General features: G+C 43.8%; 3 protein-coding genes and 4 long non-coding RNA genes across 8 annotated transcripts; 5 read left to right on the top strand and 2 right to left on the bottom strand.

Moving 5' to 3' along the window:
* The first annotated feature begins 240 nt into the window (after positions 1 to 240).
* Positions 241 to 595, top strand: LOC135368123 (uncharacterized). The gene is made up of 3 exons (XR_010414682.1): positions 241 to 287; positions 378 to 442; positions 548 to 595. It is a non-coding gene; the product is annotated as an uncharacterized LOC135368123 (long non-coding RNA).
* A 402-nt stretch (positions 596 to 997) lies between these two features.
* LOC135368081 (uncharacterized) lies at positions 998 to 1,405 on the top strand. The gene is made up of 3 exons (XR_010414661.1): positions 998 to 1,078; positions 1,169 to 1,233; positions 1,339 to 1,405. It is a non-coding gene; the product is annotated as an uncharacterized LOC135368081 (long non-coding RNA).
* A 72-nt stretch (positions 1,406 to 1,477) lies between these two features.
* On the top strand, positions 1,478 to 1,883 carry LOC135368052 (uncharacterized). The gene is made up of 3 exons (XR_010414647.1): positions 1,478 to 1,558; positions 1,649 to 1,713; positions 1,820 to 1,883. It is a non-coding gene; the product is annotated as an uncharacterized LOC135368052 (long non-coding RNA).
* A 451-nt stretch (positions 1,884 to 2,334) lies between these two features.
* On the top strand, positions 2,335 to 4,432 carry LOC135367811 (uncharacterized). The gene is made up of 9 exons (XM_064600928.1): positions 2,335 to 2,394; positions 2,500 to 2,564; positions 2,645 to 2,736; positions 2,843 to 2,907; positions 3,014 to 3,078; positions 3,185 to 3,249; positions 3,356 to 3,419; positions 3,532 to 3,591; positions 4,254 to 4,432. The coding sequence occupies exons 1-6, from the start codon at positions 2,335 to 2,337 to the stop codon at positions 3,186 to 3,188; spliced, it is 351 nt and encodes a 116-aa protein (XP_064456998.1). The 3' UTR covers positions 3,189 to 3,249; positions 3,356 to 3,419; positions 3,532 to 3,591; positions 4,254 to 4,432.
* A 1,811-nt stretch (positions 4,433 to 6,243) lies between these two features.
* LOC135369432 (melanoma-associated antigen D1-like) lies at positions 6,244 to 9,323 on the bottom strand. The gene is made up of 15 exons (XM_064603022.1): positions 9,310 to 9,323; positions 9,206 to 9,259; positions 9,047 to 9,100; positions 8,887 to 8,940; positions 8,727 to 8,780; positions 8,567 to 8,620; positions 8,407 to 8,460; positions 8,248 to 8,301; positions 8,089 to 8,142; positions 7,931 to 7,972; positions 7,774 to 7,811; positions 7,631 to 7,693; positions 7,311 to 7,498; positions 6,838 to 6,891; positions 6,244 to 6,259 (listed from the first exon to the last, which is right to left on the bottom strand). Exons 1-13 carry the CDS (start codon positions 9,321 to 9,323, stop codon positions 7,431 to 7,433), a joined length of 657 nt encoding a protein of 218 aa, XP_064459092.1. The 3' UTR covers positions 6,244 to 6,259; positions 6,838 to 6,891; positions 7,311 to 7,430.
* Positions 9,324 to 9,362: 39 nt separating this feature from the next.
* LOC135367809 (uncharacterized) lies at positions 9,363 to 13,201 on the bottom strand. Its single transcript, XM_064600927.1, has 12 exons — positions 13,140 to 13,201; positions 11,313 to 11,368; positions 11,055 to 11,242; positions 10,640 to 10,954; positions 10,482 to 10,535; positions 10,324 to 10,377; positions 10,165 to 10,218; positions 10,006 to 10,059; positions 9,846 to 9,899; positions 9,685 to 9,739; positions 9,525 to 9,578; positions 9,363 to 9,418 (listed from the first exon to the last, which is right to left on the bottom strand). The coding sequence occupies exons 4-11, from the start codon at positions 10,732 to 10,734 to the stop codon at positions 9,570 to 9,572; spliced, it is 429 nt and encodes a 142-aa protein (XP_064456997.1). The 5' UTR covers positions 10,735 to 10,954; positions 11,055 to 11,242; positions 11,313 to 11,368; positions 13,140 to 13,201; the 3' UTR covers positions 9,363 to 9,418; positions 9,525 to 9,569.
* Positions 13,202 to 15,084: 1,883 nt separating this feature from the next.
* On the top strand, positions 15,085 to 16,414 carry LOC135367808 (uncharacterized). 2 transcript variants are annotated; one of them, XR_010414524.1, is made up of 3 exons: positions 15,085 to 15,159; positions 15,377 to 15,702; positions 15,871 to 16,414. It is a non-coding gene; the product is annotated as an uncharacterized LOC135367808 (long non-coding RNA). The 2 variants fall into 2 exon arrangements; XR_010414525.1 differs by having other exon boundaries at positions 15,345 to 15,702.
* Positions 16,415 to 17,999: the final 1,585 nt, after the last annotated feature.

Below are 17,999 nucleotides of genomic sequence, written 5' to 3'. Positions count from 1 at the left end.
TTTCAGCAATATAGATTGCTCACAGTAAGCACACAAACTCCGTATAGGGGCACTCCTTATTTCGCAGGTAGCATGGGACTCGAAGAAGGACCTGAGGGACCTTCGAAATTTGGCCTCAATGAACACCAAGAGGTCAGTCTTACCTGTTTTAACACTTTCAGCAATATAGATTGCTCACAGTAAGCACACAAACTCAGTATAGGGGCACTCCTTATTTCGCAGGTAGCATGGGACTCGAAGAAGGACATGAGGGACCTTCGAAATTTGGCCTCGATGAACACCAAGAGGTCAGTCTTACCTGTTTTAACACTTTCAGCAATATAGATTGCTCACAGTAAGCACACAAACTCAGTATAGGGGCACTCCTTATTTCGCAGGTAGCATGGGACTCGAAGAAGGACATGAGGGACCTTCGAAATTTGGCCTCGATGAACACCAAGAGGTCAGTCTTACCTGTTTTAACACTTTCAGCAAAGAAATAAAAGTGCCTATAGATTGCTCACAGTAAGCACACAAACTCAGTATAGGGGCACTCCTTATTTCGCAGGTAGCATGGGACTCGAAGAAGGACCTGAGGGACCTTCGAAATTTGGCCTCAATGAACACCAAGAGGTCAGTCTTACCTGTTTTAACATTTTCAGCAATATAGATTGCTCACAGTAAGCACACAAACTCAGTATAGGGGGCACTCCTTATTTCACAGGTAGCATGGGACTCGAAGAAGGGCCTGAGGGACCTTCGAAATTTGGCCTCAATGAACACCAAGAGGTCAGTCTTACCTGTTTTAACACTTTCAGCAATATAGATTGCTCACAGTAAGCACACAAACTCCGTATAGGGGCACTCCTTATTTCGCAGGTAGCATGGGACTCGAAGAAGGACCTGAGGGACCTTCGAAATTTGGCCTCAATGAACACCAAGAGGTCAGTCTTACCTGTTTTAACACTTTCAGCAATATAGATTGCTCACAGTAAGCACACAAACTCAGTATAGGGGCACTCCTTATTTCGCAGGTAGCATGGGACTCGAAGAAGGACCTGAGGGACCTTCGAAATTTGGCCTCAATGAACACCAAGAGGTCAGTCTTACCTGTTTTAACACTTTCAGCAATATAGATTGCTCACAGTAAGCACACAAACTCAGTATAGGGGCACTCCTTATTTCGCAGGTAGCATGGGACTCGAAGAAGGACATGAGGGACCTTCGAAATTTGGCCTCGATGAACACCAAGAGGTCAGTCTTACCTGTTTTAACACTTTCAGCAAAGAAATAAAAGTGCCTATAGATTGCTCACAGTAAGCACACAAACTCAGTATAGAGGCACTCCTTATTTCGCAGGTAGCATGGGACTCGAAGAAGGACCTGAGGGACCTTCGAAATTTGGCCTCAATGAACACCAAGAGGTCAGTCTTACCTGTTTTAACATTTTCAGCAATATAGATTGCTCACAGTAAGCACACAAACTCAGTATAGGGGCACTCCTTATTTCGCAGGTAGCATGGGACTCGAAGAAGGACCTGAGGGACCTTCGAAATTTGGCCTCAATGAACACCAAGAGGTCAGTCTTACCTGTTTTAACACTTTCAGCAATATAGATTGCTCACAGTAAGCACACAAACTCAGTATAGGGGCACTCCTTATTTCGCAGGTAGCATGAGACTGGAAGAAGGACCTGAAGGACCTTCGAAATTTGTCCCCATGGAACACCAAGAGGTCAGTCTTACCTGTTTTAACACTTTCAGCAAATAAATAAAAGTGCCTATAGATTGCTCACAGTAAGCACACAAACTCAGTATAGGTGGCACTCCTTATTTCGCAGGTAGCATGGGACTCGAAAAAGGACCTGAGGGACCCTCGAAATTTGGCCCCAAGGAACACCAAGAGGTCAGTCTTACCTGTTTTAACACTTTCAGCAAAGAAATAAAAGTGCCTATAGATTGCTCACAGTAAGCACACAAACTCAGTATAGGGGCACTCCTTATTTCGCAGGTAGCATGGGACTCGAAGAAGGACCTGAGGGACCTTCGAAATTTGGCCTCAATGAACACCAAGAGGTCAGTCTTACCTGTTTTAACACTTTCAGCAAATAAATAAAAGTTCCTATAGATTGCTCACAGTAAGCACACAAACTCAGTATAGGGGCACTCCTTATTTCGCAGGTAGCATGAGACTGGAAGAAGGACCTGAGGGACCTTCGAAATTTGTCCCAATGGAACACCAAGAGGTCAGTCTTACCTGTTTTAACACTTTCAGCAAATAAATAAAAGTTCCTATAGATTGCTCACAGTAAGCACACAAACTCAGTATAGGGGCACTCCTTATTTCGCAGGTAGTATGAGAGTGGAAGAAGGACCTGAGGGACCTTCGAAATTTGTCCCCATGGAACACCAAGAGGTCAGTCTTACCTGTTTTAACACTTTCAGCAAAGAAATAAAAGTGCCTATAGATTGCTCACAGTAAGCACACAAACTCAGTATAGGGGCACTCCTTATTTCGCAGGTAGCATGGGACTCGAAGAAGGACCTGAGGGACCCTCGAAATTTGGCCTCAAGGAACACCAAGAGGTCAGTCTTACATGTTATAACACTTTGAGCAAATATATAACAGTGCCTATAGGTTGCTCACAGTAAGCACACAAACTCAGTATAGGAGGCACTCCTTACTTCGCAAGTAGCATGGGACTCGAAGAAGGACCTGAAGGGACCTTCGAAATTTGGCCGCAGGGAACACCAAGAGGTCAGTCTTACCTGTTTTAACACTTTCAGCAAATAAATAAAAGTGCCTATAGATTGCTCACAGTAAGCACACAAACTCAGTATAGGGGGAACTCCTTATTTCGCAGGTAGCATGGGACTCGAAGAAGGACCTGAGGGACCTCCGAAGTTTGGCCTCAATGAACACCAAGAGGTCAGTCTTACCTGTTTTAACACTTTCAGCAAATAAATAAAAGTGCCTATAGATTGCTCACAGTAAGCACACAAACTCAGTATAGGGGGCACTCCTTATTTCGCAGGTAGCATGGGACTCGAAGGAGGACCTGAGGGACCTCCGAAGTTTGGCCTCAATGAACACCAAGAGGTCAGTCTTACCTGTTTTAACACTTTCAGCAAATAAATAAAAGTGCCTATAGATTGCTCACAGTAAGCACACAAACTCAGTATAGGGGGCACTCCTTATTTCGCAGGTAGCATGGGACTCGAAGGAGGACCTGAGGGACCTCCGAAGTTTGGCCTCAATGAACACCAAGAGGTCAGTCTTACCCGTTTTAACACTTTCAGCAAAGAAATAAAAGTGCCTAGATCGCTCACAGCAAGTACACACACAGGCTTATTAGTAGGTACTCCGTATTTCGTAGGTAGCATAGAACATTTGGACTGGAAGAAGGACCTTCGGAATTTGGCCTGTAAGAACACCAGTAGGTCAGTCTTACCCGTTTTAACACTTTCAGCAAAGAAATAAAAGTGCTTAGATTGCTCACAGCAAGCTCACACACACGCACACACTCAGTAGAAGGTACTCCTTATTTCACAGGCAGCATGGGACATTGGGTCTGGAAGAAGGACCTACGAGATTTGTCCTCAGGGAACACCAGTAGGTCGGTCTTAACTGTTTCAAGCAGTCTTGGGTAGTAAATAAGTTACAAGGAACTTGTGCTGTGACTATAGTTACTTTTTGCAGTAACCGGTTAATTTTAACTAAGTAGTTACCGCTTTTGGTTAAAGTAACTATAAAGTGTAACTATAACTAAGTTACTTAGGAATGGTAATATTTCACGTGGATGGGCTCCAGTTCCCTGGCGTCGTTTTGCCGAGGCTTCAAGTACGTTTTCACGTTCGTTTTTCCTAACCAGAAATTTCGCGAAATTTGTCACCTCATGCACAGCCTGGATGACCTAGACTAAATCCCACCGTGCTGTTAAGGCTCATGGGAAAATACCTGTTTATAAGCATGCTAGGCCAGTACAAATGCAAAAACAGGGTGCAACAAGTTTTTGAGGGTTACATTTATTCGACTTTCTTTTCTTAGCAGGTAACTGTGAGGTAACTAAGTTACCTCACTAGTAGTTACATTTCAAAAACAGTAACTGTGACTCAGTTACCATTTTTGCAGGTTAACTAACTGTAATTTATTTACTTTTTTGTAGTAACTTACCACGACTGGTTTTAAGTGCTTAGAAGTGGTTTTTAGGAGTTGTATAATCATGCACATATACTCAGTAGAGGGTGCTCTTTATTTTGCATGTGGAAATGAAGCGAAAGGAGGACCTTGGGTGCACAGGGTGAAACTATACAGGTTTGTGGAATAAAGGATGACAGGAGGAGGGAGTTATAATGCTTTCTCCTTTACCTATTTTTCTTGCCTTTGATTCTATTGGTTAGAGTTGTCAGACTGGTCAGTTGTTTAGAAGCGTGTGTGTGTGCGTATGTTGGAATTTGTGAATAAATCTCTGGGTGGACACTTCGCAGTTGTGTTGTTGCTCTCTGTCATCCTTCACAATGGGTAGAGGTAATCAAGAGGGTAAAATAATACACAGCCCAGCTCGTTGAAACGTGGCAGAAGGGCAGAGCCTGTCCTGAAGCTTACGTATTAAACAGTTACTCTGACTTCGTGCTTCATTCTTTCGTTATTATTTTTCTTGACGACGTTTCACAATGAACCACACATTAGTGGTACGATGTGAAGACCTCATTTCTTTGTGAAGTCCTTTCATTGTGAAGACCTCAAACACATCGAATACCCCGCTTCAACACTGGTGAAGGACCTTGGAAATTTCGCATCAGAAAACGCCCAGAGAGCTGTAGTGCTCTATATTCTGCGGGTGGAATGGCAACAGGACAACAGGTCATTATAAACTTCATTTGTCCGTTTTATTCTCTAGTCTTGAATAAAATGTATTCATAACACTGTGATGCGAAAGAAAACGTGCATAATTCACAATGCTGGAAAGGTAAGCGGCTATCGCATAGATGGCGCTAAAACTATTCTTGAAAAGTTCGCCCCATAAACAAACTACGAGAAGGGCGAGAAGGATATCACCGCCCACCCCCACACGACATTCTAGACTTCCCTCGCCTGGAAGTCTTGCTGAAATCCATTTAAGGAAATGGACTCGTCCTGCAGGGAGGTAAAGGACACCCCCATTGGTCGAGTCCATTGATATGCTCAGTAGTATAGGCACAAGTGGCAGTCCTCTCACTCAAAATCCTGCATTTTTCTGTAAGAAGCGCAGCGCCACCTAGCGGGAACGTCCGGAACTAATTCAAGGCCACGTTAGAGGTCAAACAAGGTTATTGAAGGTCGATCAAGGTCAAACAAGGTCAAACAAGGTCAAACGGGATTAAATTTTTTTGGCCGTTTTTCGACAAAAAGTTTCGAGTTTGAAGGTCGTTTTAGAGGTCAAATAGCGGTCAAATAGAGGTCGTTCAAGGTCGTTCAAGGTCAATCAAGGTGACTTCTAGGGAATGGACTCGTCCGGACGAGTTCATTAATGGACTCGTCCAAGGGGTTTCCTTTCCCTCCCCGGACGAGTCCATTAATGGTTTCCCAGTTCATTAATTCAAAGGGAGAGTTCATTAATGGACTCGTCCAAGGGGTTTCCTTTCCCTCCCCGGACGAGTCCATTAATGGACTCGTCCAAGGAGTGTACCTGTTGCAGGAAGAGTCCACTTTTCTGAGTTTGCTTTGTAGGACTTTGTGCAACATTTTGGTACTGAGGCGCTGCATTTTCGTAAGGGTAGAAGGGACACTCCAGATGTCCAGTTACAGCTTCCAATAACCAGTAGTGCTTAATATTAAATCTGCAAGTCATCTTAGACCACTCACCAAATTTGTAGCAGAAGGTAATACTCTTACCACACATTCTACACTTTTCCGTGTAAACCGTGCTTTATATGACCTGGATTAATTTTATTAAACACTGAATCAGAGACACAAAGTTTAATCACACATTAAATGCAACTGAATAACGATCGAATTGACACCCGACATGCAATTTTGGAGCCTTGCGCGGTCAAATTCTCGAAGTACCACCGTCGTCCTTTTGACAGTGTTTGGTGCCGCCAAATTTCGGCGGCCGTTCTTCCTCTCGAATTCCATCTGCAGAATAAAGAGCACCTTTTACTGAGCATTTGTGCTTAGCTTCAGCTCAATATGATCATTTTTTTTATTATTTCACTGAACATGGAATAGAATGTATAACGCTAACCTCATCATCTTTTCTGACGCCCAATTTCGGCAGTCGTTTTCCCTCTCATTCCACCTGCAGAATGAAAAACAATGTGTGCTTAGTGGCTTAGTTTCAGCTCAATATGAGCATTTTTTTTATTATTTCACTGAACATGGAATAGAATGTATAACGCTAACCTCATCATCTTTTCTGACGCCCAATTTCGGCAGTCGTTTTCCCTCTCATTCCACCTGCAGAATGAAAAACAATGTGTGCTTAGTGGCTTAGTTTCAGCTCAATATGAGCATTTTTTTTATTATTTCACTGAACATGGAATAAAATGTATAACGCTAACCTCATCATCTTTTCTGACGCCCAATTTCGGCAGTCGTTTTCCCTCTCATTCCACCTGCAGAATGAAAAACAATGTGTGCTTAGTGGCTTAGTTTCAGCTCAATATGAGCATTTTTTTTATCATTTCACTGAACATGGAATAGAATGTATAACGCTAACCTCATCATCTTTTCTGACGCCCAATTTCGGCAGTCGTTTTCCCTCTCATTCCACCTGCAGAATGAAAAACAATGTGTGCTTAGTGGCTTAGTTTCAGCTCAATATGAGCATTTTTTTTATTATTTCACTGAACATGGAATAGAATGTATAACGCTAACCTCATCATCTTTTCTGACGCCCAATTTCGGCAGTCGTTTTCCCTCTCATTCCACCTGCAGAATGAAAAACAATGTGCGCTTAGTGGCTTAGTTTCAGCTCAATATGAGCATTTTTTTTATCATTTCACTGAACATGGAATAGAATGTATAACGCTAACCTCATCATCTTTTCTGACGCCCAATTTCGGCAGTCGTTTTCCCTCTCATTCCACCTGCAGAATGAAAAACAATGTGTGCTTAGTGGCTTAGTTTCAGCTCAATATGAGCATTTTTTTTATTATTTCACTGAACATGGAATAGAATGTATAACGCTAACCTCATCATCTTTTCTGACGCCCAATTTCGGCAGTCGTTTTCCCTCTCATTCCACCTGCAGAATGAAAAACAATGTGTGCTTAGTGGCTTAGTTTCAGCTCAATATGAGCATTTTTTTATTATTTCACTGAACATGGAATAGAATGTATAACGCTAACCTCATCATCTTTTCTGACGCCCAATTTCGGCAGTCGTTTTCCCTCTCATTCCACCTGCAGAATGAAAAACAATGTGTGCTTAGTGGCTTAGTTTCAGCTCATAGGAGCATGTTTATTGTTTCACTGATTATGGGAAAAGAAGGTTCTGGTGTTTTCCAAGGCCAAGTTGTGGCGGTTGACCATTCCACCTGCACAAAAGAAGGACCTTTCACTAGGAAAACCTTTAAGAGAAGGTGTATGTGTGTGCTTAGTGTCAGCTCAATAGTCCCGGTCCATTTTTATTATTTTACTGAACATAGAATAGAAGGTGAGAATATAACCTGATGGCGTTTTCTGAGGGACAATTTTGGCAGTCGTCCTCCCTTTACCTGCAGAATAAAGAGCTGAATATGTGTGATTAGTTTCAGCAAAACAGGAGCATTCTTTTTATTTCACTGAACAAAGAAATGAAGGTAAGACTAACCTCTTGGTTTTTCTGAGGCCAAATTTAGGAGGTCCTTCCTGTCCCAGTCCGACAGCAGAATAGAGAGGACCTTTCACTGAGTATTGTTTGCCTGATTTCAGGTCAATACGAGCATTTCTATTTCTTCATTGGAAATGGAAAAGAAGACAAGACTAACCTCTTCGTGTTTTCCGATGGCAAATTTGGGTGGTCCTTCATCCTGTCCCAGTCCATCGCAGAATAAAGAGGCCTTTGCTGAGTATTGTTTGCTGAATTTGAGCCCAATAGGTACATTTCTATTTCTTCATTGGCAATGGAAAAGCAGGTAAGTCTAACCTCTTGGTTTTCAGAAGCCAAATAGCAGGGGTCCTTCTTCCTGTCTCAGACCACCTACAGAATAAAGAGGACCTTTTACTGAGTATTGTTTGCTAAATTTTAGCCAGATAGGGGCATTTTTATTTCTGCACTGGAAATGGAAAAGAAGGCAAGTCTAACCTCTTGGGTTTCAGAGGCCAAATAGCAGAGGTCCTCCTTCCTGTTTCAGTCCACCTGCAGAATAAATAGGACCTTTTACTGAGTATTATTTGCTGGATTTTAGCCAGATAGGGGCATTTTTATTTCTGCACTGGAAATGGAAAAGAAGATAAGTCTAACCTCTTGGTTTTCAGAGGCCAAATAGCAGGGGTCCTTCTTCCTGTCTCAGACCACCTGCAGAATAAAGAGGACCTTTTACTGAGTATTCTTTGCTGGATTTTAGCTAGCTAGGGGGCATTTTTATTTCTGCACTGGAAATGGAAAAGAAGATAAGTCTAACCTCTTGGGCTTCAGACACCAAATAGCAGGGGTCCTTCTTCCTGTTTCAGACCACCTGCAGAATAAAGAGGACCTTTTACTGAGTATTATTTGCTGGATTTTAGCCAGATTGGGGGCATTTTTATTTCTGCACTGGAAATGGAAAAGAAGGCAAGTCTAACCTCTTTGGTTTCAGAAGCCAAATAGCAGAGGTCCTTCTTCCTGTCTCAGTCCACCTGCAGAATAAAGAGGACCTTTTACTGAGTATTCTTTGCTGGATTTTAGCCAGATAGGGGGCATTTTTATTTCTGCACTGGAAATGGAAAAGAAGATAAGTCTAACCTCTTGGGTTTCAGACACCAAATAGCAGGGGTCCTTCTTCCTGTCTCAGACCACCTGCAGAATAAAGAGGACCTTTTACTGAGTATTATTTGCTGGATTTTAGCCAGATAGGGGGCATTTTTATTTCTGCACTGGAAATGGAAAACAAGGCAAGTCTAACCACTTTGGTTTCAGAGGCCAAATAGCAGAGGTCCTTCTTCCTGTCTCAGTCCACCTGCAGAATAAAGAGGACCTTTTACTGAGTATTGTTTGCTGGATTTTAGCAGGATAGGGGCATTTTTATTTCTGCACTGGAAATGGAAAAGAAGATAAGTCTAACCTCTTGGTTTTCAGAGGCCAAATAGCAGGGGTCCTTCTTCCTGTCTCAGACCACCTGCAGAATAAAGAGGGCCTTTTACTGAGTATTCTTTGCTGGATTTTAGCCAGATAGGGGGCATTTTTATTTCTGCACTGGAAATGGAAAAGAAGGTAAGCTAACCTCTTGGTTTTTAGAAGCCAAATAGCAGGGGTCCTTCTTCCTGTCTCAGACCACCTGCAGAATAAAGAGGGCCTTTTACTGAGTATTCTTTGCTGGATTTTAGCTAGCTAGGGGGCATTTTTATTTCTGCACTGGAAATGGAAAAGAAGATAAGTCTAACCTCTTGGGCTTCAGACACCAAATAGCAGGGGTCCTTCTTCCTGTTTCAGACCACCTGCAGAATAAAGAGGACCTTTTACTGAGTATTATTTGCTGGATTTTAGCCAGATAGGGGGCATTTTTATTTCTGCACTGTAAATGGAAAAGAAGGCAAGTCTAACCTCTTTGGTTTTCAGAGGCCAAATAGCAGGGGTCCTTCTTCCTGTCTCAGACCACCTGCAGAATAAAGAGGGCCTTTTACTGAGTATTCTTTGCTGGATTTTAGCCAGATAGGGGGCATTTTTATTTCTGCACTGGAAATGGAAAAGAAGGTAAGTCTAACCTCTTGGGTTTCAGACACCAAATAGCAGGGGTCCTTCTTCCTGTCTCAGACCACCTGCAGAATAAAGAGGACCTTTTACTGAGTATTATTTGCTGGATTTTAGCCAGATAGGGGGCATTTTTATTTCTGCACTGGAAATGGAAAAGAAGGCAAGTCTAACCACTTTGGTTTCAGAGGCCAAATAGCAGAGGTCCTTCTTCCTGTCTCAGTCCACCTGCAGAATAAAGAGGACCTTTTACTGAGTATTGTTTGCTGGATTTTAGCAGGATAGGGGCATTTTTATTTCTGCACTGGAAATGGAAAAGAAGGTAAGTCTAACCTCTTCGTTTTCAGAGGCCAAACGGCAGGGGTCCTTTTTCTTGTCTCAGACCACCTGCAGAATAAAGAGGACCTTTTACTGAGTATTGTTTGCTGGATTTTAGCCAAATTGGGGCATTTTTATTGCTGCACTGAAAATGGAAAAGGGGGCAAGTCTAACCTCTTGGTTTTCAGAGGCCAAACAGCAGGGGTCCTATGTCCTGTCTCAGGCCACCTGCAGAATGAAGAGGACCTTTTACTGAGTATTGTGTGCTGGATTTTAGCCAAATAGGGCATTTTTATTTCTGCACTGAAAATGGAAAAGAAGGCAAGTCTAACCTCTTGGTTTTCAGAGGCCAAATAGCAGAGGTCCTCCTTCCTGTCTCAGACCACCTGCAGAATAAAGAGGACCATTTACTGAGTAGTGTGGGCTTAATTTCAGCTTAATAGGAGTGTTTCATAGTTTGACTCAAAATTGAAAATAAGGTAAGACTAACCTCTTGGCGTTTTCTGAGGCCTGTGAGCAGCAGCAGCAGCAGCAGCCGCACCACTCCCACTGACCAGTCGTCATCTTCATCGTGGCCTCGTCCATCCACAAAAGCGATGGGCGCGAGAGATTAATTCGGCCCTTTACCAACCTAAGGCCTTAATAAACGTCTATCTTGCCTATGGAAACTCGCCTGCTGTTCCTTACCTTATTCTTCAACGTCTGTCCTGGCTAAATGGGGACGTCAACTGGACCGCCACTTTGTCATCACTAGCCGCTAGCGACCAGCGGGGTCACGCAGTCTTTCCAAATTTGTTTCTGCCGCCTGCAGAATAAAGAGGACCTTTTACTGAGTAGTGTGTGCTTAATTTCAGTTCAATAGGAGCACTTTTTTTTACTGAAAATTAAAAAGAAGATAAGACTACCTCTTCGTGTTTCCTGAGGCCAAATTTCGAATGTCCTTCTTTCTTTCCCAGATTTTCCAGTTTCCCAATTTGTTTCTTCCGCCTGCAGAATAAAGAGGAAGTTTAACTGAGCAGTGTGTGCTTAATTTCTGCTCAATAGGAGCATTTTATTGTTTGACTGAGAGGTCCTTCTTCCTGTCCCTTTCCACCTGCAAAAAAAGGAGCACCTTTTACTAAATAAGAATTTATGTTTCATAATAATGTTTAATTTCAGCTAACCTTTGTGTTTTCTGGGGCCATACTCCGACGGCCAGTTTCTTCCAGTGCCATCAGACCTGCAAAATAAGAAGCACCTTTTACTGAGTGTGTGTTGTTAATTTCAGCTCAATAGGAGCATATTTATTTATTCTCAGAAATCTGCTTTCTGTCCAATTGTACCCTGCAAAATGAACAGCACCTACTGATACGTGTGTGTGCTTACTATTATCTCAATCTCACAATTTTTTTTGCTTTAATTTCGATGCGACTGCTTCCTGCAAGGCTTCCTGCAAGGTTCCTAGTGAACGAACATCTTCCCCTAGAGCTAACTGATCCTAAATTGCTTATTTGAGTTAGAGAGAAGCTGCCCCTGAAAATGAAACAAAATGCGAGGCTTCCGAGTGATTTTTTTTTTTTCATGAAAAAAAGAAATCAAAAGAAGAGCCCACCAAGTATCTTTCTAGCCAGGTCTGAAAGGAAAAATTTCTACAGCTTTTTCATAAATCTCACATGCATTAATTACAACTGCGATGAACGTTCTGTAAGCCCACATAATATATTTCTAACTGCCACTACATTAGTACAACGTCCTTTGACTATTATCCGAGAACTTCGAACAATCTGTCTTTCTCCTTTTATTTACAATTTTACTACTCATGGACTATTGAGTGTGACACTTTCTGACGGTTACTTCTAATTGTTCCGATATTTTAGACCTTCTCGCATTTCGATGACCTCTTGACTATTGATAGAATGGATACTTTTTTCTACTCTGTACTTCAATATATACTTACTATAGTATTTCTACTTCCAGGGTTTTCTGTCTACTGATACTGCTTCTCCATTGTTTCTCACTTTATTACTTTTATTAGTTGTGTGACATCCTGATATGTATTCGATTCGTCGATAGGTGTCACCCCCTGGCTGACACTCTCTCCACATCTACTCTTGCAAGAGTTGATCCAACGCTCGCTTTTCGGATGCCACGAAATACCTCTCGTCAAGATGCTGCATTAATTCAACGAATGCGACTCAAACTGGATGGCTTTTACAGCTCAGTGACTTTACCAGCTGCGACATGTTGACTTTACCAGCTGCGACAAGTTGACTCTCCAAGATACCGTAAAATGTAGAACACATGAACTTCTCCATCGCCCACACTACCAATTTTTCTCGCCACATTTACAGTGCCTCTAAATCAACTAGACTCCCTCCACGTCACTGTAACAGAATGGCTTGTTCCATGCTTGTTGCTTGGACCATGCTCAAACCCAGCCCGCTAGCGCTCTGCCCTGAAAGCACTGCTAACATTTTGGGAAACTGATTACATTGGTCCTCACTGGACACTGAACTCATCAAGCGAATCACAGCGAGGAATGGAGTACAGTAACACCTCTAGAGTAAACGGAGACATTTCCTTGAGTTTGAGGGGTTCTTCATATTAGTACTTTCTTCGGTTCCAATTTTGAATTCTGGTTTCGACCGATACTGTTATTGACAGTCACCACCATGTGACATCCTATGACCACGTGACGCTGTGACACACATACCCTGACAGCCCTATAAAGCTACTGCACTCTAACGGGTTTGGCACAATGTTACATTATTATTGGCACAAGTTTCATGATCGTGCCTATTATTGATTTAATTCACACAGATTCCTTTTCGAAATGGGCTGGCCGAGGTTGATATGTCAGCATTGGTTCCCGTTAGGCTTAGTCTAGAAAGCGTGTGAACATGGGTACCTTTCCCTTAGGTGAACAAGTACGATTACATGCTGGCGTCCGGAATGCCTTTCGTACCATTCCATTCCGTGTTCTGTATGCGAAAAGGATAGCGGAAAAATACCTCAGTACTTTCCCTGCTGTGCTTGGAGGTGCGCCGAGGGAGTGCAGATGATTGTTTTCTGCACTGCAAACATATTCACTGCGCATGTCCCCACGTCCCGTTCTTTGCCAGACTGAAAAAAGATAACCGATTCGCGCCCAAACCGCCCCGTCAAATCAATTAAGATCACGCACGTCTAGATAACAACCTGATAATACCCTGTGAAAACTTCGAGGTGAATCCTGCTGATAACCTGCGTAGAGCTGGAGCGAAAAGGATGAAATGGTTTGTCAAATATGCTTGTGTGTCGGGGGAGGGTATACATTTATTAAAAGGAAAGGTCTGCCAGGCCAAGGTCGGCATGCTATTCCATTTAAAAGAAAAGAAAAGGAGGGTGGGACTCCTGCAGCGCGCATCTCAGAGCTTGGAGGCCAGGCCAGAACACTTCAGGAAGTGCAATAGAGCACTTGTGACGGCCCATTGTTGGTGCTGAGGCACAGGGCCAAGAAGTGCGCCAAGAAGGGCCAATATGCTTGGCCATACCATGCACTTCCTATGTTTCTGCTCAAATGGGCTTATTCAACGACGTTGGGAAGAGACAATGAATGATTTTCAATCTTCTAGTCTTGATAACCCAGGAAGGGTAACTGTAGAAGCTGCAGTAGTAGCAGCCAGTAAGGTGAAGGGTAACAAAGATGGATAGTACAGCCACCATCTTCACAGTAAGGTGAAGATGAAGTGAAATCACCCACACACATTCAGGAAAACTCCGTGAATAGTGCCCTGCTTTGCCTTCACGACCGCAGGTTCAATAAACCTGTACCCGAGGAACGTCATCATGACGTTGGTAGGCAGACTGAAACCGAAACAAATCCAGAAGGGGAGGGCTGGGTTCCACGAATGGGCACTTGTTCACTGCCTCCTATTGACAGAAAAGTGGGACCGAAGGTACCATCGTAATCCCCTCAAGACCGCCCGACCTTGTTCGCCCCTAGCTTCGAGCATAGTTCAACTCTACCAAATTGATGGCGGTGTCGATGACTATGACGTCATTTGTTTACAAACATTGAGAGGTCTATACTAGAGAATGTAGTAGGCCTATACTACAGAAAAGAAGACGTATCACAGACTTATCCTTCATGGGGCTGGTAGAGCAGTATGACTATCGGCAATTCTTTATAGACGCGCACATTACCTAAATTATCCTTACTTCCACAGCCTAGCAAAACTAGTAAAGAATGATCAAATGAAGGTTTGCGCACACTACCGACTTGGGAAATTCAAAGACCGCGAACGAAATGTGGTTACACAGTTATTGTCTTGCCCTGCAGATCCAGTCGTTACATGATGTGCCTTTTCTCCCCCCTCCCCCCCGTAACTGTCACACACCTTATACTACCATTATTACCATTATTATTATTACTTGTCAGTCACACACTCTTTACCATTAAGCGCCTGTCATATCAGGTCAGGAACATGAGTTTTTGTGCCAAGTGTTATATTGTGTTTTATTCATCAGTTTGTGTTTGTATATATTTTTTATATAGGCGTATCATGAAATGTACCTATATATCTCTTTCTTTTAATCGCTGCTGTGTTTGTCTGAAGAGCAGGACTGGGGCACGTCGAGTTATATAATGTAGCTTTTTTCCCCAGTATCCTGTAGATTTTGTTTTTCTTGTATGTTATATGGAATAAAACGAAAAGACACATATCATGCATGCTTTGCATAGCTTAAACGTCTTAACGTTTCACCGTTGGGCAGCTCATAAGGGAATGGCAAAATGTCACGCGCATTTATTCTGAAAAACCAAAATGTCTTTTAGAATTATCTTTTGCTCGATAAGACGCGTGGCGATAGCAAGGTGTTATCGACGATGGTGGCCTCACACGTGCTGTTTCCCTCTTTACTGCGAGGGAACCTGTAGCTTATATAACCCGTAGCGGTACAAGCGCAGACAGGAGAGCCATCTTGACGACTGGTGCGAGCAGCGGCAAACGAGTTCCTTCGGCATCCGGCACTACTGCAGGGGACGGTGATGTGAGTGACTGTTTGTTTCTGGTTAACCTGAAGTTACTTGTGTTCTTTGAGGCTGGCTTGTCCAGGGAACATGAGACGGTAGTTGTTAGGGTTGGTAGTTTCTAGCCATAGGAGTCGGCAGATAGTTTTAGCTAGTGTTTCAGCTTTGTTTTCTTTGTTTGCGTTTTATTTGCTGCTTCACGCAGTTTGTCTTTTCTTGCCGGTCATGCCGCCCAAGAGGAATTCCAGCTCCCTCGACAGTGCTGGGCACCGGATTTGCTACAGCTGATGACGTCTCTGTACCCTGTCTCAACAGCTCGATAAGACGCATACCGTCCACCCCTACTGCACTCGACTTTCAGTGCATGTGCTGTTTGGGAAGGTTTTATCACCGTTAGTGGATAGTGCTGTTCCCTTTTTACTGCGAGGGAAATTGTAGCTTGTATAACCCGTAGCGGTACGAGAGCAGGAAGGAGAGCCACCTTGACGACTGGTATGAGCAGCGGCAGACGGGTTCCTTCGCCTGCCGGCAGATTCCGACGGTCTACTGCAGGGAACGGCGATGTAAGCGAATAATTCTGATGTTTGTTGCTGGTTAACCTGAATGTTGCTTGTGTTCTCTGGGGCTGGCTTCTCCAGGGAACATGAGCAGATAGTTGCTAGCGGTTTTTGCTAGTGTTTCGTCTTTTTTTTTTCTTTCTTTGCGTTTTGTTTATTTCCTGTTTCACGCAGTTTGTCTCTTCTTGCCGGTGATGCCGCCTCGGAGGAATTCCAACTCACTACAGTGGCACAGTACCTGAGACAGTAACGTACGGAGGACGTGCTGTAGCAACAGCTCGGCAGCACCTCCGTCGTCCTGACACCCCGCTGTGCCTGAACTTGACAGTACCGACGCTTTCGAGCCACAGCGACCCCAGGTCAGAAGACTTCCTCATCGACTTGGACGCTTGCCAGACTACCGTCAGTCACCGACGAGGTCGTCGGGCGTAGAGTACCGTCCGCAGCTCCTGGCTGACTGTCCTTCCCCGTGACATCATGCATTGCAAGACGTTTGAAAAGGTGGGCGGGAGTGCGGTGATATCAAGGTGTTGCGCGGATAGTCCCCTTGGACGTGCAGCCTCGCTTTTCTACTGCGCGGCATCCTGAAGCTTTTTAAGATTGTTAACCTCATCAATGCATTTTCACGAGTTGTTGCTGGCGGTGGGCAGATTACAACGCAGTGGTCTTCTGCAGGGAACGGTGGTGTATGCAAATAAACATGCTGTTATTCGTTAAACCGGAGCGTTGAGTGTTCTCTGGGGCTCCAGCTAGACAGGTCGGGATGGGTGCAGGTCCCGGTAACCTACGGAACACTCGCTTGGAGGCTGTGTTGTGTTTGTCCCTAGATACATGGAACTCTGCTCGTTTGCCCATCTGCTAAGCCGGAATAGCAAGCAGACGTCTCGTTTGGCTGACCTTTCCCCCGTTTTTTTCCCTTTTCGTCTAATAAATATATCCCCCCCCCCCATCTGCTAACCTCTTAGTGCTTTCTGAGGCCAGATCGAGAGCCCTTCTTGCAGCTCCATTCCAGGTGCTACCTTCTACAGAAGCATGAGCTCAACCTGAGCACTTTTAATATTTTTGCTGCAAGTGTGAAAACGGGTACGACCGGTGTTCTGAGGCTAATTTTCGAAGGTCCTTCCATGCTACCTGCGAAATACAGTACCCTATACTGAATGTGTGAGCTTATATACTGTGAGCAATCTAAGCACTTTCATTTCTTTGCTGAAAGTGTTAAGACCGGCAATGATCGCAGTTTTTTCAGAGCGAGAGCAGTACTATTTTTGAGATGTGATGTGGGCAGGCATTTCGCTTGTCCCATCCTACAGTTCGCAATACAAACTACCTACATAGGTAGTTCTCGTATGGACTGCCCACTAGGGTTCCTAAACACTGCATAAACTTCCGTGCATTTAGCCCCCGAGAGAGACTAACTGTTGTTGCAGTGAGTCTAGTCCCAAAAGTGACTAAAATGGATTTTTTTTTTTCTTACAGTGAAGAGGCAAGAATGGGAGTTATTCTTTCTTCGCAATGTTGCCAACATAGATGCCGCTTGCCTTACTTATCAATAGGGCGCGGAAAGGTGAAATCTTTTGATCAAATATACGTGAACCCTTCTAGCAAACCAAGGTACTGAAGGAAACCAAACGCAAAATAAAGGCGCAAAACACGCTTAAACGAAAAGCAAAATACACTCAGCATGAGACTCACCTGCACATCTAAAAAAGGTTGATATAGCATCTAAAAAAATTCAAAATGGAAAGGCTGCAGTTCAATCAAGTCGATAAAGAGCCAGGCACCCCAAAATGTCGCATTTAGGAGTTTATAGGAATTTATAGGCACATGCCGGGCCCTACTTATCAAGACACCCGTGCAGCTCCATCACCGTCATAACCGAGCAAGTAACAACCTTCATAATTCCGTCTTCCTTGTACCCTTTACGGACCTCGTGCGATGTAGTTGAACTTGGCCGTACCCTGATCACCAGATGGATAAGGCGAGGAAATTCCGGCCAGCGCTTTGCAGCAGTACGAAGCAATCGTGCTAGATCAGACATGAGGAAACACATTACGAGTGCAGACGCTCAGCAGACAAATATAATTATCAACCTGAAGGGCAGGCGAAGGAAAAGTTCAACAGACTAATCGAGAAGTAGGTAACGGCCACGAGAAGGGGACACTCGAAACGGGGGAAGCTGAGTGGCAACCTAACTATTAGGGCGGAATGCAGGCAACATTTTACTTGCCTACGTCTTGGTACGTACGCACGAACGTAAATACGTCTCGGGACGTAATCATACACGGATATTAAGACGAAATGTG

This window comes from Ornithodoros turicata, chromosome 9, assembly GCF_037126465.1.
Source record: "Ornithodoros turicata isolate Travis chromosome 9, ASM3712646v1, whole genome shotgun sequence".
Taxonomy (NCBI): domain Eukaryota; kingdom Metazoa; phylum Arthropoda; class Arachnida; order Ixodida; family Argasidae; genus Ornithodoros; species Ornithodoros turicata.
Note: the sequence above shows the minus strand (reverse complement) of the source record. Positions and strands in the feature narration are given on the sequence as shown.

Coding starts and splice junctions, on each gene's coding strand:
- LOC135367811 (XM_064600928.1), top strand. CDS start 2,335: ATGAGAGTGGAAGAAGGACCTGAGGGACCTTCGAAATTTGTCCCCATG. Junction 2,737..2,842: donor GCCGCAGGGAACACCAAGAG/GTCAGTCTTACC, acceptor CTTATTTCGCAG/GTAGCATGGGACTCGAAGAA. Junction 2,908..3,013: donor GCCTCAATGAACACCAAGAG/GTCAGTCTTACC, acceptor CTTATTTCGCAG/GTAGCATGGGACTCGAAGGA.
- LOC135369432 (XM_064603022.1), bottom strand. Junction 7,973..8,088: donor TGGCTTCTGAAAACCAAGAG/GTTAGACTTACC, acceptor GGACTGGGACAG/GATGAAGGACCACCCAAATT. Junction 7,694..7,773: donor GGCCTCAGAAAAACCAAGAG/GTTAGTCTTACC, acceptor ACACATATTCAG/CTCTTTATTCTGCAGGTAAA.
- LOC135367809 (XM_064600927.1), bottom strand. CDS start 10,734: ATGGACGAGGCCACGATGAAGATGACGACTGGTCAGTGGGAGTGGTGC. Junction 10,378..10,481: donor TGGCCTCTGAAAACCAAGAG/GTTAGACTTGCC, acceptor TTCATTCTGCAG/GTGGCCTGAGACAGGACATA. Junction 9,900..10,005: donor TGGCCTCTGAAACCAAAGTG/GTTAGACTTGCC, acceptor TTTATTCTGCAG/GTGGTCTGAGACAGGAAGAA.